This window comes from Condylura cristata, unplaced genomic scaffold (assembly GCF_000260355.1).
Source record: "Condylura cristata isolate star-nosed mole 26May11 unplaced genomic scaffold, ConCri1.0 scaffold00035, whole genome shotgun sequence".
Taxonomy (NCBI): domain Eukaryota; kingdom Metazoa; phylum Chordata; class Mammalia; order Eulipotyphla; family Talpidae; genus Condylura; species Condylura cristata.
Window position 1 is genome coordinate 5,022,796 of NW_004567136.1, and position 17,724 is coordinate 5,040,519.

At 47.0% G+C, this 17,724-nt stretch overlaps 1 protein-coding gene across 3 annotated transcripts in view; it reads right to left on the bottom strand.

Moving 5' to 3' along the window:
- LOC101633667 (neuronal acetylcholine receptor subunit alpha-7) overlaps nt 1-17,724 on the bottom strand; it is a 114,247-nt gene that overhangs the window by 21,437 nt on the left and 75,086 nt on the right. The window contains exons 6-11 of one of the 3 annotated variants that reach the window (XR_001146055.1): nt 17,086-17,253; nt 15,804-15,998; nt 15,282-15,368; nt 12,747-12,856; nt 8,310-8,880; nt 7,477-8,191 (exon numbers count right to left, since the gene is read on the bottom strand). Coding sequence is in view for 1 of the 3 variants with exons in the window: in XM_004693075.2 (XP_004693132.1) it covers nt 8,362-8,880; nt 12,747-12,856; nt 15,282-15,368; nt 15,804-15,998; nt 17,086-17,253 (1,079 nt within the window). In the remaining 2 variants the exon portion in view is untranslated. Of the gene's footprint in view, nt 1-7,476; nt 8,881-12,746; nt 12,857-15,281; nt 15,369-15,803; nt 15,999-17,085; nt 17,254-17,724 lie in introns of those variants that run through there. The other 2 variants (XR_001146056.1, XM_004693075.2) reach the window with 2 other exon arrangements.

The window sequence follows — 17,724 nt, forward strand, 5'->3', positions numbered from 1 at the left end:
TCATCTGTGATGAAGACCTAAGACACCCCATCTTCATCTGTGATGAAGACCTAGGACGCCCCATCTTCATCTGTGCTGAAGACCTAGGACACCCCCATCTTCACCTGTGATGAAGACCCAGGACACCCCATCTTCATCTGTGATGAAGATGTAAGATGCCCCATCTCACTGCTGTCCTGGAAGATGGGCAGAGCTACTTCTGGGGGATACACCTGACCCCAGGCCCTCTGCTGCACCATCCCCATCACACACGCTCGTCTCATTCATGCGCCTGTCCCTGTACTAGCTGCCCCCCTCCAGCAGTCATGGTGGGGTTCCTGCCTCATCCACGCATGTCCTGAGCTTACCACAGGCCTCCGACAGCTGCTCTGGCTGTGAGGTGTCCCTGCTGCCTCCACGTGCAACAATCTCTCCCAAACACTCCCCAGGTTCTACTGGACCCACCACCAAAGCCTCTAGTGTCATTTCAGACCCTTGCCTTTTAGTGTTTGGTCCTGGAAAATCTCACTGGCAAGAGAAAAGTGACAGGTCTCAGAAAACTTTCCTCTGTCTCACCAGAGAGCACCTTGCTGGATGTCATTGCCACCGGTGGCAGGAGCTGTTTGTTAAACTTGAAAAGGAAGCTGTGGCACAACAGGGAAAGCTGCTTGTCACAGAGCCTCACAAACAAGGGTAGAGTGTCCCTGTGCGTGGGCACGGTGAGGTTTGATCCTGATGGAAATAAACAGAGCCAACCCTTTCTGAGTGCCACCCATGTTCCAGGCCATAGCTGGGTGCTGTCTCAGCAGCTGACGCTAGTGCTCATTTGTTGTTCCAGATGGGGAAACTGAGGTTGGGTTTGGGGGAGCTCATGCTGGAGGTCAGTCGGGGGGACAGGGCTGGGCTGCAGGTGAGGCCATAGGACCAGGCACCACTGGTCATCACTGTTGAGAACCACAGCGGGCCTGCAGGCCCCAGAGCCTCGGGCAGGTGTCCCTGACCGCTGCCTTCCCAGGTGCGGGCTGCGTGCAATGACTCAGCACAGCCCGAGACACAGCCTGGGAACTGTGACTGCCCCAACTCCCAGGAATTCATGCCCAGCCAGCCCTCTGCTGCCCAGGCTCCCACTAAAGGCAGTTCTAGGGATTCCCCCAGTGACCCCCGAATCATGGTATGCAAGAGTTACTTTCCAAAGAACAAAATCATTTTTGCTAAAAATTACATTTACCACCAGTAAACCCAGCACTTGCCAGTGAGAAGGAGGATGCTGGAAATGCAAAATGGCTCCTTGACGGCTTATCTTTAGGCCAAGTGCCTCAATGACCTGCTTGGAAATCTCTTCAGTTTGAAGAAACAGCCCTCCTCCACGCCCCTGTACTGCTTCAAGTTTGGGGTCTGAAGACATACAAGAGTGCTAAGCTTCCGTTTATTTGGGGCATTCTGAAACTAATTAAATACAGTGAAATTTTCTGTATTCTTTATGGAAGAATTCGAGTCAGCCATGACTTTCTCAAACACACGCCATTCCTTCTCTGTGCATAGAGAGCATGACACAGGCTTGGCCAGAAAGTCCCTGGGGTTGTCTGAGGTCGTCACACGGGAATCCAAGGCCAAGGACAACAGAGTACAGAGAGCATGCCCAAGCATGGCCAGGCCTAGAGCAGAGTGTAATTTTAATGTGCGGTGAGTTTTGAGGCTTATTATGTTTGAAAAATATAACAGTAGTTTATATTGCATAGTGGTTACCAAAGTGCACAGAAGGAAACCTAGCACTCATTTAAACTCTAAAGTATTTATTTCTATTCTTCTATTAAAATAGTAATTCAAAGTTACATGTCTTGGAAAGGAGCTATGCAGTTAGCATTAATAAAAGACATAAAACAAAAACTGGCAATGCTTGGTTACTTTCATTTACCCAAAGAAAAAAAATGGGCAAATGAAGGTAGAGAAACTCTAAGCTCCACAACTACAGAAGATCCTCCAACATAGAGATCAACAGTTTAAACATACAGTTAAAAACACCAGCCAGAAGGGCCCTCCCTGGTGGTGCAGCAGGTTAAAGCACAGCACTAAGAAGCTAAAGCCACTTCAGCATGAGTTCGATCCCCGTCCCGGAGGTGACCCACATGGCGCGGCAGACCTCTCCTGACCCACCCGCTGCTCCCCTCAGCAATGTACTTGTCAATCTGCCTGTTCTGCTCCCCGCTCCATTTCTGGTGAATCCTCTCACTGCCCCTGCACCTCTGGGCCTGTACCCCAGTTCTGTGTGCATAAATAAATAAATCTTTAAAAAAAAACATCAGCCATGTTACTCAAATTACTGAGACAATATAATTTGCTACTAACCTTGCTGTTGAAGTGTAACACCAATGTTAATCATTTTTCTGAAAGTAGGTGATGGATCTTAAAAAGCTATTATGAGTACAGGAAAGCAGTGCCACAGATATCCCTCCTCAAAGCAGCAGAAATACTAAATTTCAGCAAAATCAATGAAGTGACACGGTCACATACCACTGTCTTCAAATTGCTATAGCCAAGCAAACAGTGGTGCGGAACTGAGACGCCCACACACTGCCTCATGAGACATGTCCCGCACATGTCCCACCAGGCTCCACTGTTCCTGCACCTCCCCACAAGCATAGAGTGAGTCTGATTCAGAAGTTCCAGCCTAGAGTGGACCATTCTCAAAATCTAGCCTGGAGAGGACATTGCAGTGCAGAATTCCATACTCACTCCTTAAGAATCTAAGGAGAGGCCTCCCTGCTGGCGTGATGGGTTAGGACGCAGCACTGCAAGCCGGCCACAACCGCTTCACTGCGAGTTCAATCCCTGCCCCAGAGGTGATCCACGGGGCGCGGCAGACCTCTCCTGGCCCGCCCGCTGCTCCCCTCAGCCGTGTACTTCCTCAATCTGCCAGTTCTGTTCCCCACTCTATCTCTGGCGAATCCTCTCACCACGCTGCACCTCGGCCTGTACCCCAGTTCTGTATGCATAAATAAATAAATCTTTAAAAAAAAATCTCAGGTACCACCTCACCCCAGTGAGAATGGCACATCTTCAAACAACTAGCAACAACAAATGTTGGCGAGGATGTGGAGAAAAAGGAACTCTCCTGCATTGCTGGTGGGAATGCAAACTAGTACAACCACTATGGAAAACTGTTTGGAGGTTCCTCAAACTGCTAAACATGGAGCTTCCCTATGACCCAGCAATCCCACTCCTAGGTCTCTACCCAAAAGACACAAAAACACTGATTGAAAAAGATACTTGTACCCCCATGTTTATTGCTGCTTCATTTACAATTGGAAAAACATGGAAGCAGCCCAAATGCCCAAAAGTAGATGACTGGATTAGAAAGATGTGGTACATATATACAATGGAATATTACTCAGCAACCAAAAAAGAGAAACACATGTCTTTTGCAGCAACTTGGATGGAGCTGGAAAAGATCATGCTTAGTGAGATAAGCCAGAAAGAGAAAGAAAAATACCGGATGGTTTCACTCATAGCAGGAGTATAATGGACCAGGCGAGAAAATAACAAAAATAATGAACAACCATATACCAGAGACATTCTGTGGGGGTGGAGTGGGGAATGGGATCAAAAACGGGGGGGAGGGGAAGGGAGGGAAATGCACGGGACTATGGTGGTGGCACAGGGGTGATTTGGTGATGGGAAACCCGCGGGGATTACAATCGAGATGAAAAAAAAAATGTGCAAAATGATGTAAAAGTAAACTTTGTAATAAATAAAATAAAAAAAAATTTAAAAAAAATTAAAGAATTAAAAAAAAAATCTCAGGAGAAGCAGGAAACATACTGGGAATTTTCATGTTGTCTAACCCAGATAGGCAAATGAAAAGCAAAACATGATTTTAACCACCTTCCTACAAGGCACAAGCTGAGCATTAGATAATGCCCTCACATTCCATCTTGAACTAGTGTTCGAGGCATGAGGATATTCTCTTCTCTTTGTGTGAACTAGAAGTGGGCTTAAGGATGGGGCTGGGAAGTCCTGTAAGCAGACAAGGCTGAACTGAATGGATAACCAGTGGATGGAAGCCCCTCAAATGTCACTGAACTAGAGAAATAATCGGCAATGCTGATGTCTCCCCAGGGCAAGCCCTCAAATGTTAGGGGCACTGAGCAGAACAGTGCTAGCTGTAAAAAGGTAAAAACAAAATCTATGTCCTTCATCCTGGGGGTTCACCATCCTCACAGACCTTCAGAGCACAAGGACAGAAAGAAGAGGGAGGATTGGACCTTCCCACTAAGTTTGGAAAGAGAATAATTAAAGAACTTAGGAAGAAGGTCAGAAAGCTTCTCTGTGAGAGGAAATAGACAAAATAGAGGCGCTGACAGAAATCTATTATCTGCATTTTACCAGAAAACTTTAATAGTTTGAGGAGATATACTTTTTATTAGAAGAAAATACATGTTTTTTTATATAAGTTAAATGGTGAAACAATGAAAAGACCCCAAAATATCCAGAACAAGATAGATGTGCCACTTGAGTCACTATTACTTAAATGCACTGGCTTAGAGCAAACGGGAAGAATGGGGAATGGAGGTGAGCAAAGAAAACCTTCAAAGTAGTTAGAATCCCATTTATGGTGGCTGATTATGACAGATACCAAAATCAACTAGTTCCCTATATACGCAGAAAACCAAATCGAAGAAATCAAGCCAATGAAAAAAGGGAACCAAGTGATAAAAATATCTAAAAATGAACATCAAGAAATTCTTAGGACCTGTCTGAACAAAACCTACTGAGTGACATAAAATTATTTTGAGTATAAATCTAGATTATATGGTTCTAGATTGTAGACTCAATCTATAAATTCATCATGATCTCAATTAAAAAAAAAGATGTATGTGGCCCTCCATCGTGGCGCAGTGGATTAAAGCACAGCACTGAGAATCTAAAGCCACTTCCACATGAGTTCGATTCCCGCCTGCTCCGGAGGTGACCACATGGTGTGGCAGACCTCTCCTGACCCGCCCGCTGCTCCCCTCAGCGGTGTACTTCGTTGATCTGCCTGTTCTGTTCCCACTCTGTCTCTGGTGAAGCCTCTCACTGCCCCTGAGCCTCTGGCCTGTACCCCAGTTCTGTATGCACAAAAAAAAAAAAAAAAAGATGTATGTGTATGTGTGTGTGTGTGTGTGTGTGTGTGTGTAAAAGAGAGAAAGAGAGGGTAGGGGGAGAGCGGAGGGGAAGGCTGACTTGAAGGCGTTGACATCAGTATGAATATTTGATACTAATATAAAAAAGTCTCGGAATTTTACGGTTCTTAGAAAGATAAATCGACAAAACAGAAAGAGACCCACACGTAGTTTGCAATAAGGTGGCATTTTGAACAAGTGGAGAAAGATTATAATTGTACTATAGGAATGTGTTGCTATATATTTTGTTGACACAACTGATTTGGAGCGAAAAGTACATCTTTACCATCTTTTCCTAAAATAAATAAATTCCAGAGAGTCAGAAAATAAAACCATTAAGATTTAGAAAAAATATGAGTACGTTTATTTATAATCTCAGAATGGGGAAATCCTTTTAAAACTGGAGACAAATCCCAGGAAAATAATGATAAATTGATAACATCAAAACTTAAACTTGGCATAAGCCAATAAATAAACAAACCAATAAGTAACATGAAGACAAATAATCAACAGATAAACATATTTCAAGGCGTAAGATGGAACGTTCTAAAGTGTACGGGCAAATTAATAAAAAGTCAAATAACTCCATTGAAAATTCTGTACAGGGCAAAATGGATATTACCACAAAACTTTGAAAATATTTTCAACTTCAATCATAATAAAATGCAAATAACTTTGCAGTATCATTTTTCAAGTTTGATAGTATCCAATGCTGAGAAAGTTGAGAAATTGGCCCTTTGGTAGATGTCTCCACTGATTAGTTTTGAAAGAGTCATCTGGCAATCACTATCAAAATCTTCACTGTATATAATCTTAAATCCAGCAATTCTATTTCCACATTGGAATGTATGCTAAGGTATAGTCATTAGAGGATGCTAAGATATAAGTACAAGGATGCTAATTATAGATTTGTGTACAAAAATAAAAAAAAAGAATTACTATATATGTTCATGAATAAAAGACTAATCAAAGAAGTTTTACCAAGACAATGGAAAAACTAAGCACTATTAAGAAAAATGAGGTAGCTCTTTACATGTTACAGACATATCTCTAACCTAAAACATGATGTGAGAAAAGCAAAGTGCAGAGTGCTGTGCATAGCAGGAATGGGCGAAAAGCAACGTCTCTCTCCGTGCCCTTCCCTCCCGCTTTAACTCTATCCTTTCTTCCTTGCTGCAAAAGCCCTCATGCCTCCCTCCAGAAGCTCATCTCTAGTCCTCCGTGAGGAGAGCAAACACGGAGCGTGGGACCTTAACTCTAGCCATTCACATCCTTCTAACAACGTGCGTGTCTGTTCCTTCCTGTATTTGAAACAACAAACTGGCCATTTGGATAGTCAAAATATGAATAATTGGCTTGCTTTATTAGTTGCTTTTTGGCATAAAGTACAGAACTAAACCCTTTTTTAAGCAAAAATGTGGAAAGGAGCACAATTTGGATAGCAGTTAGAAATGAAGTATTCTTTTTATATTAAAAACTTCTCTCCTGATTGCTGAAGATACTTTAATAATAATAAAAAAAGACACTGTTCATCCTTCATCCTTCCCAGCTCCAAAAGCATGATGCTGGGCGCCTTGATTCACCACCCTGCTCGCTGTGGACAAGGGGTCCTCTCCGAAGCCCCAGAGTGTGTGCACACCTCCGTCCTCACCCGTGTGAGGAATGCCTGCACACCACCCAGGATGGAGTGAGACGACAGCAGGAGAAAGAGGTGCAGTCTCTTTTGTGCTAAAACTCAATCTTCCCTCACCGTACACCCTTCTCAGAGATTAAAAGTAAATTAACCATCCCCAGGCGCTCACACACCCCACACAATTTTGAGCTTTGAGCAGTGACTGGGTGAAACAGTAGAAAAGGAAAGACATTTTTCTTGGTGAATCACCTTGTAAGCCCATTCAAAACATAGGAGAATGGGAAGAGACTGAGTGAGTACTGTCAGTGGGATCATCTGAGTAGAGAAGTGTGTTACAAGTAAGGTTTAAAATAGTTTCCCTTGCTGTCAAAACATACATCTCCATTGAACCCACACATCCTGTCAGGTTTCTGGGCTGAAGCTAGGGTGGATGAACTATGGAGAGACAGACGCCCCAGAATCAGAAACCAGAGTCACCAGCTACCCAGCCACGGTGAGCCTGCCAGTCCCCCTTGCCCCTCTCTACTGGCCTGGCACGGAAGCCAAAATCACATCGCTCCCAGTTCCTGCAACACAGGAAGCCAGAAGAAGCCTTAGCCGCTAGCCTGCGGCCGACCTGTGAAGAAAGAAACGAGCATGCTTTGACCTTATGTCGTGCATCTGTACCACGCACACTCCAATACATGTGAAACACCCACTGAATTATTTAAAAAACACATATTTTAATTTAGCTTTAATTCTTCGATCAGACTAATAATTCTAACAGAACTCGATTTTTCCTCTGGGTTTGCAAAATAGAAGAGACTCACCCACTTCTCCAGGGCCTGGGGGCAGTGCAGGAGGCTTGGGGACCACCAGGGGTCTGCCTGCAGAAGCCCCCTGACTGCACGGGTCCTGGTTCAGAATGAATGCACACCTGTTTCGACTCCCCTGACAGAGCAGGGCTACAGAAATCAGGCTGGCAAAAGCACAGTTTACAAGACCAATTTCGCGTCCGTTTTGTTGTTTGTTTGATTGTTTTACTACAGAAACATAAAACTTCCTACCAACTGTCTTTGGGTAGAGAAAATAAATCTGAAATCTGAATTTCTGAGAAGCCATCTGAGAAGTGTAAAAGTGTTTAGCCTAGTTTGTTGCCCCCTTTCAACAGTCCCTTATTGGAACAGATTCTGTGAGCTTGGTTTATTGTTAGAAGTTTCCATCTGGGTTTGTAGGAGGCAAAGGTATATACTGAACTCCCACGGAGGCCTCCACTGAAGTGACATACATGCAGGCATGCAAACCCACATACAGTCCTGAGCATCCCCCAACCTCTCTGAAGGGCTCACCAGGGAGTCTCCCGCCAGCAAATGGGCTCCCAGGGGCTCACTGACCTTGGCTGACCTTGGGGTTGCTACAAGCCTATCAAACAGCCAGCCTGAAAGAATTCAACAAAAACGGGTGAAGATGCTACTACCGAACATAACCAGGAAACAGATGACTACCAACAGAAACGTCCACACGAGGAATGTGGGATTAGCACCCCAAAGTCTTACCAAAGACATTTGCCTATCTGTGCATTTCCTCCACGCTGGGGACCAAGACAGATCAAGCAAAGTCTTTGGACACAGCCTCCACGAAGTTGGGAGCCGACATCAGGATGCCGATGGTGCAGATGATGGTGAAGACCGAGAAGGCCATGAGACACAGGCGGTCCACCACGCAGGCCGCGAACTTCCACTCGCTGCAGATGGCCTCGCTTTCGTCCTGGCAGCGGAAGCGGTTCGCGATGTAGCGGACCTCCTCGAGGATCTTGGCCAGCTCCGGGTCCCCGTCAGAGGGCTGCCCGCCGTGCAGGAGGTGCTCGTCGTGCGTGGGCGAGCAAGCCAGGCGGCCACACACGACCCCCGAGTCAGGGGTGGGAGTGCAGTGCATGCCGTCCAGCCCCCGAAAGCCGATGTAGAGCAGGTTGCCGTTGGTGGCCGGGGGCCCCGCCACCGCGCTCATCTCCACGCTGGCCAGGCTGCAGCGCCGCTGCCTGTGCTGGCAGGCGGGGCGCACTTTGTCCTCCCCCGGCCGCTTCATGCGCAGGAACCATGCACACCAGTTCAGGAGAATGACTCTGGTCTGGGGAGACAACAGCGTTAGGAGCGGTGATCGCTGAGCCGGCAACAATGGGAGCCTCAACTACTGGCTTTAGGCTGTGTCGCCTGGGGGGCACCAGGACCCCAGGTGAGATTACATCGGAAGCGATGCCAGCACATGACAAGGCAGATTCAGAAAGGCGGTGGGGATCAAGTCGGTGTGGAATACTGGGAAGGAGCTGATCTTTCAGCGGCAGGCTCAGGGCATCTCACAGAAGAGAGACTGCAGTGAAGGTTGGCTTGCAAAGAGAACACTAGGCTTTGAGCCCAGAGCCAGTAACTTACCCTCTCTGATCCTTCATCATCTGTAAGGAGTTATCCCTGTGAGTTACTCAGAGGGCCACAGCAAACTCACAAGGGTGCTCTTGCAAACTTAACACTTTCCCAGTGCCATGCAGTGAGGTTTATTGCACAGCGCCAACTCCTTCTGAAGCCCTTCAGAGTGTAACATCAGAATGCTACATCTCTTGCAATTACAAACTGTGGCAAAGCAGGAGTTTAAGGTTGTGCCTTTTAGAATCACGTGCAGGGAAAGTCAACATGGAACAGAGAAGAAGCGTATTTGCTTCGGACATGACCCCAGGGCTTGAGAGGTGGTGCTGTGCCAGCCAGTGCTGAGTTGTTCATACATCAGGGCTTACTAACTGGTTTTGATTATTTGGTAAACAGAACTGAGAGATAATTCTTTTGCTCGAGTGGCTGTGTGAGACAATTTGAGACACAAACCATGCTAGGAACCAAAGGAATGAAGGAAGTGCTAACCTAGCTTATCAGGCTGCAGGAAGCCTGAGAGAGATGCTTCGTGGGAAGCACTCTGCCAATTCTGACGCAGGGATGCCAGACTTTCTGTACAGGAGAAGCTAGGAAATAGTTTAGCTTTGCACAAATGTCTGTTGCAGCTATTCAGCTCTGCCTTAGGTAAGCACAGCAAGAGACAAAATCGGCTGTAGACAGCATATCGAGGAATGGGCGTGATGGTTTCCTAAACACATTTTAATTACAAAAGCAGCTGTGGACTGAGGTTGGCCACCAGAGCTTTATTTGGCCAACATCTGGTCTAAAGTGCATTATGAATGAATAATGTCCATATGCTTAGAAGAGGCAGAAGAGAAATCAATGAATCAATGAGACTTTTTAATATTCTTTAATAGAATGAAAAGAGCCACCTGAAGCCTCTATCCAGGAGAGAGGCGGGGGCATTCTAACGAGCCTGTTTGGAGAAGTGCCTGAAAGTGTGCCCTTTCCCCGAAATTATCCAGATCCTGATGTCGTTTGAAATCTGGTCTACGGTTGCAGGCAAATTCCAACAGCAGTGTGGCAGGTATTTTTCCCATCTATAAGTATGGGCAGTAAGTTCTGAAGTTCATGTCTCGGACTCTTTATTGGTGATTACTGTTATGGTGTTTTATCAGAGATAGCTGCACTACACAGGTTTGGAGACAGGCAATGAAAAGAACAAGAAAGCATGAGAAGTTTCACTGCAGCTTGTACTTAACTGTTCCTAGCAGGTGGCATGCTTTATATCCTGCCTTCACCCTGCAAACACCCCTGGAGCCTGGAAAGCTGCACTCATTGACCTCCAGAGTATTCCATGAATAGGACACAGAGTACCCATGAGTCTTTAGATCAGTGTGAACTTGCTCAAAGCCTCATGAGACAGGTCATCTCACTTGGGCTTCTCAGCACTCTATGATGTGTGAACTAAATAACTAGGAACCCCTCTTCCATTTTACAAATAGAGAATCTGAGGCTCACAGAGGCAAAAACATCAGCTCAGGTGAGCAAGTCATCCAAAGTGATTAGATCTTCACAATCTCATCTTTAAAATGCCCTACAAGGCTCTCTCCAAACCTCCTGTGACTTCAGCCCCACCCAAACCATTTTGGAAAGCACTAGAAACCTGGACCAGAGATCTTGGGAACAGAAGGCTGTGAGCATGTCCAAACTCAGAGGCAGCTGAGCACAGAGAGGGCTACGCAGTGCTTTTCCTGCCATGTGGGGGTTCTGGCATCCCCCTGGGCATATCTCAAGTGCCAAGTCTACTTTGAATTCCATAGTGTGAATCATTAGCTTTCAAAGTTAAAGCATCTCAAAAGATGAAATTATCCTCTTGGCACTTATCAAACTGTGCTCATGACCTCTTCTGTTAGGTTATAGTTTTGTTTCTGACTGTGCAAATGTCACATAATGCCACCACACTGACAGTATCTTCTTAGCAACAGATCATAATAAAAGTCCCTTGGAGGTTGCTTATATTTCAAACACACATGGAAAGAATGCAGAGAGCCATCTGAAATGAAAGCAAGATACAAGCTTCATATTTCATTTGCAGTCAGTGGTTTTAACATGCTCTTGGGCTGAGAGGTGAGTAATTAGCATATGCTCTAAATTAACATTTTTCTGGAACAGTGAAGTGCTACCAGGTCATTTAAAATGGTTTGTGTCTTGTCTTAGTTCCCCTACCCTAGCAGCCCCTTAACTTGACATCCCTCAGAACACTTAAAATAATTAAGAATGTGTGTTTACATTTTAGCATTTGCATAAACAAACACTGGATGGCAAAAGAAGGAATTACTTTAAATGGTTATCAAGCTTGGTGGTGGCAGCAGAGTGAAGCCACAGGGGAGACTGGCTGGGTGATTAGGTGCAAGAGGGGAGCTTTCTACGGCAGAGAACCCAAGGGGACACAGTAACTTCACAAGGCCAAATTTTTTTAAGTAGCAGGGGGTACTCTTCATATCCTGCCTTCTTCCTGCAAACACCTCTGAACCTGGAAAGCTTGTGGTCATTGACCTTCAGGGTTTTCTGTGAACACTAGGAGCAAGGTCACAGGGTGCCCCATGAACCCTGAGGCCAGTGTAGACTTGCACAAAGCCCCATGAGACACGAGGATAACTAAGTCATCTCACAATGTTTTAGGAAGACCCAGAAATCCCTGTTCTTGGGGGTTAGCAAACATGCGTCTTACATCTTGCAGCTGCATTTAGAAGGTGGTGAATCCTAGAGTCTTCTCAGAGCTTGATGCTAGGTCATGGGTCTCCAAAGATAGGCTCTTTTTGTTATCGGGGGCTTCTTTAGGTCTGCCCTTGACCCTAGGTCATGCTCCCTTGATAGGAATTCTGCAATGTTTGCTGTTCCTAAGGAAGAAACATGGTGTGGGAGCAGCCCACCAGTGCCGGGGGTCTTGTGCCCCTATGGCGAGCCCTAATCAAGGTCTCCCAAGGGTCAGGCCAGGGCGGGTGTAGTGCCACAGACACTGGACTCTGAAGGGCATCAGCTGACGTCACAACCAGAGCTGCTAAGCAGCGCTGAGGAGTGGCAAGTCTTGGGCGAAGGGAACTAGCTATTTTATTCAACCACTGACTTCTCCATCCATTTCCTTTTCATTCTCTTTCCCTTTTCCTTCTGGTGACTAGGAACATTTATAGTACAGGCATTTGGTTAGACTGTGTGCCAGGTGTACCGCATGCATTTCCACATAGCTCAGCCCATACTATATTCTTTTCACCTGCTTCTATTGCGAACATCCAGCCACACTTGGTTTGTGCTTATCTCAACTTAGACTTCCAACCGCTGCCCAGTTCGCCATAGTGGGCAGCATGTAAAAAGAAGTTTTAGGACTCTTGTGCTGGCAAAATGGGCAGAGCAGCCAGCGTGCAAGCCCTGCCAGGGACAGGGGACTGAGAGGACAGAGCTCTAGGTCCCTATGGGGCAAGCGCCAGGAGGGTCCTCTCTGCAGACATGCACAGTAGGGGAGGCCCTCCCTGGGGGTCACGGCTGTGTGTGGGCTTCCTCTGGGCAGAGGACCCTGACTCCCACTGTCAGGGCTGGAGGGCGGGAGGGACATACCCACTTGGGCATCTTGCCGCCGTCGGGGTCATGATGGTGGTACTGCAGCACGGTCACTGTCACGACCACAGAGAGGCCCACGATGATCATGGTGCTGGCGAAGTACTGGGCTGTCGAGAGAGGAGACAGCAGTGAGACCTGGGTTTCCTGCACCCAGGGGCCCCAGTAGCCAGGGCTGTGGGTGTGGCGCTCTCTGAACGTCAGGGATGTGGAGGGTGGGGCAGGGCTGACGCCAGCTCCCAGGCTACCTCTCCCATTCCCAGTGGACAGCTACAGCACAAAGACCTGCCGTCCCATCCTGGAGAATGGCTGGCCCCACTGAGGGCCATTCTCTGGATTCCCTCCTCCTCCGTGAGCCTTCACAGTGCCTTACAGGGTGGGAGGGAGGCTGAACTGGACTCACCTGGCCAGTGTGTGTGAGCAGGGATCTGGTCACTGTCATGAAAACCACAGGATTCCCAAGGGGTATAATGTGGGCATACCTGGTCATCACCTGGCTGTCTGAAACACTTGGGGCATGAGCGTGGATGGTGAATCTGTTCCCACCTACTGAGAAACACTGGGGAGTCAGTGGTTCAGCCTGAGGACAAGGTTCTGGGCAGGGACTTTCAGGCTGTGGACATTAGCTTCAGCTTTGCATTGCCCCAGGTAAGAGCAGCCTGGAGCATCTGAGAAAGCTTCTCCCCAGTCCCCTGACAGACTGCCTTTGTTCCGTAAATTTGGACAGCAGGCCAAGCAGCCTCTCTGGGCTGCAGTTTCTTTCCCAGTACAGTAGGAATGGAAAGGTCTTCTTTGTAGGCTTGGTGCTGGAATCGGCGATTCTGTGGGTAAAGGATCTAGAAGGAAGCCTGGTACAGTGTTCCTTAACTGGCAATGCTGTCAAAAGGAGTCAGGGTGGCTGCCTGCCAAAGGGGTCAGAACTCTAAACAGAGCATCCTGGCCTAGGAGGCTAAATGAGCAGCCACATAGCTGGTCAAGAACACCTTCCAGGTAGCACTAACCCACTGTTCTCCCCTGGAGACAAAGAAGCAGCTTCCTGGTGTGTTTAGAGGGGGACATTTGAACTGAAATTAGCATCAGGATGGGGAGGAAGAGTGGACAAGACGTGAAAGTATGGACTAAATTATGTCCCCTAAAACCTCTAGATTGAAGCTCTAAACTTAAGGACCCATATAATATAAGACGCATTACAGAGTATTTAAGCTAAAGGCAGTTGTTAGGGTGGCCTTGTTCCAACTTGATTGGTACCTTTTGTAGGATCGGCTCCCCCCAAAAAAATTCACACAGGTTTCCCAAGATGTCCAGGGCAATTTTTTTCTAGTACATGTCACTTGGACACGTGGAGCTACTGTCCACGAAGCCCTGAGCCTCAGGAGAAACTGCTACCATCACCTTAAATAATGAAGATTACCCCAATTTAGGGACATCTCCAGAAGTAACCGTTTTTATCTAAAAGCCTGTCTTCATAGAGGCAGGATTCTGTCCTGCGACGTCATGTCCTCCTCATCTCATGAGTCCCTCCTCTCTCCTTGACACCCCAGACCCCTATCCCACTCCTTAGTTCAAGACATAAACCTTCACTTTGTCCCATTTATTTTAGAATTTACAAGCATTTAAATGCTCCATACATATGTAATTAAATGTGGCCTTTTCTCCTACTGATCTGACATTAATTTCTTTGCTCTCCTAGCTCAAGAAGAAACCAGAGGGGTGGGGGATTCCTGCCCTCTGTTCTCACACCATTTACTAAAGGAAACCAGACACACAGAGAGAAAAGACTGGGTGAGGATGCAGAATATGGCTAGGCCATGGGAAGCCAAGGAGAGGCCTCAGGAGAAACCAAGTCTCCCACACCTTTATGTTGGCTTGCCAGCCTCCAGAGCTACAGTCATGGAAGCCACTGGTCTGCAGAATTTTAGGATGGCCCTAAAATTTAACAGTTTCATCCCTAACAGGTGAAGACAATAATCTATGATAATCTATGGAGGAACCAAAGTCAAAGGACCCCACGGTAAAACCCCAACCACAGGGGTCAGAGGCTGGCCACATCTTATAAGCCTCAGCCCAGCCTTTCTCATGGGCTCACCACTGAAGGCCAATCTGCGGACTTCCCCCAAGAGCCCTGTGTTGACAAGGAGAAAGAAATGGGGTCAGGCTGTTAAGGCGAAAGGCAGGTCCCCCTAAGACTGAGACATATACCACACTCACAAAGGCCTTTAGTGTTTGCTCCTGTCTTCTTAGCAAAGGTTTTGTGAGAAAACAATACCTGAAACAAAAACAGTGAATCTCTAATGGTGAGCACTCTATAGCCCTGTGACAGGCCTGACGGGGTTTCTGGGAGCAAGGAAGCAACTTCACCTCCAACCACCAAGCAGGCCTGCACTCCCCAATGTCGCCCCCCCCCCGTCCTCCTCCCCCCCAGGTGAGGCATCTTCTCAAAGCAGAAAGCAGTCGCAACTCTCACACACCTGAGGCCCCATTGCTGCTTTGAGAGCCAGGAGCCCTGGACACCCTTGGGAAGCCGGGCTCACTTACCTATCAGGGGCACTGAGTCAGATGTCGCAGGCATGATCTCAGCCACCAGCAGCATGAAGACAGTAAGAGAAAGCAAAACGGTTATCCCTGAAACATAAACACACAGCGCCTGAGCAGGGGACACATGAGGACTGAGTCCCATCAGACCCGGGCCTGGGGTTGAGTCCCGAGGGGGGTCAGGAGGGCCTGCAGCATTCCTGGAACCAAGTGTGTGGTTTTCTGATCATATGGGCACAGGAATTTACTTCCTAGAGGTGGAGACGAGTCCAGGAGCCAGAACTATAGAACAATCAGAAAATCCAGCAGGACGTGGCCATCTTCTCGAAGCCTAAATCTGCAGCGTGAGGCCTCAGGAGCTACCCTGGGCCAGGGGTTCAGTAAGATGTGCTCAGGGGGCCCTGGGACATTGCCATACCCAGCACCCCAGTGACCCCTAGAATGCACATAGTGAGCCCCTGAGATGATCTCAAAGTAGGGTCCCCCATTCCATCTCAGACTCTCACCAGAGATCCAGGCACTTACCCAGGGAGATTTTCTCCCCAGAGTCTGCAGGGAGCAAGAAGACCAGAAGGGCCAGTGCGGAGATGAGCACGCAGGGGATGAGCAGGTTGAGGCCATAGTAGAGGGTCCTGCGGCGGATGGTCACTGTGAAGGTGACGTCCGGATAGGGCTCCTTGCAGCACTCATAGAACTTCTCACTGCGCTTGCCGGGGATTCCTGGGGTGGAGGGCATTGTTTGAGTAATTACCCTGCTTGTTTTTTTATGTTCTTATATCATGGCTCATTTTTTTGTATTTGATTTTCCCCCCCTTCTGTCTCTGTCAATTTCCCACCACCACATTAACAGTTATACCACATTAACCCAGCCATGGAGTCTGCTAAATGCTAATAAAAAAAGGGGTGGTGGTGGTGGTGGTAACCAGTGTTTGAAGATAAACTTTCTGGCTTATTATAGAATTGTTTGGAGTCTCTTAGTGATATTTGAGTAAATTGGCAGATTTATTCGAATGGATTGAAATTCTGTGTTATGAACGGAATATATGGGTCACCCCCAAATGAATATATTGATTCCTCATGTGCAGTGTGAAGGTACAGGAGATGGGCCCTTGGGAGGTGCTTAGGTCATGAGGAAGAAACCCCCATGAATGAGATTCTCATCCCTTATGAAAGGCCCCGAAGAGTTCCCTCGTCCTTCTTCCCTGTGAGGTCCGGTCAGATGACAGGCCCTGAGAACCAGGAAGCCAGTCCTCTCAGGCACTGAAAATGCACCTTAGTCTTGGATTTCCCAACCTCCAGAGCAATTAGAAATACATCTCTATTGTTTATACACCACCAGTAGAGTTAGTGATATAGCATTCTCTTAGAGCATCCTGAACTGCCTAGGACACTATGGTTACAGATAATGTACCGTGAACATTCCACCACAGTAAATGCAAGTATTGTTTTTCTATTAAAAATGATTAAATGCATGTTCCTGTCATTGCCATTGACCTCCTACTTGATTTTAGAGATGGAGTGGATTTGAATGCTGTTGGTATGGGATGCCCCTGCTACCAATGACTTGTCCAAATGTGACCTCCCCCTACTGCAAACTCCTTGGGAAAGCGCTGAGTTTTTAAATTGTCTTTTGTTTGTTTCTCATCATATAAGGGTATATGCTTATATGGATATGCATATATGGGAAATGCTGCAGTGTTTCATAAACGCTCACACTGAAAGTCTGGAACACCCTAGACTGTAAGCTGGCACAGGAATAGTGCAGCTTTCCTCCAGGCTGCTAGGCTTGGGGCTCCGTGGGGCTTACCCACAAGGTCCCATTCTCCATTTGGGATGTAGCCGCTGATGTCTGCCTCCTGCATCTGGAGGTCCAGGGACCAGCCTCCATAGGACCAGGACCCGAATTTCAGTTTGCACTGCTGCACGTCAAAAGGAAACCAGCGCACGTCGATGTAGCAGGAGCTCTTGAATATGCCTAAGTGGGCAAGAGTCAGGGTACTGAAATGGAGGCTAAGCGGATGTGCTTTAAATACCCAGCAGTGTTGCCCTATTCCAGGAGTATGAAGTAGTACCATCATTATGGAAACAGTATGGCATTTCCTCCAAAAAATAAAAATAGACCCTACCATACGATCCTGCAACACCACTTCTGGGAACTAGCCAATGGAAACAAAACCATGGTCTCAAAGAGATGTCTGCATCCCCATGTCCACTGCAGCATCATTCACAGTAGCCAAGACATGGAAACAACCTAAGTGTTAATGGGTGGATAGAGAAAAACATGTGTAAATCATACACAAGCACTCACATATATAGTGAATGTTCTCCAGCCATAAAAATGGAAGCGGGCCTGGACAATACAACAAGAAGAAATAACAATCATCAACATATATGCACCAAATGAAGGAGCACCAAAATATATTAGCAAACTACTGTCATCTATGAA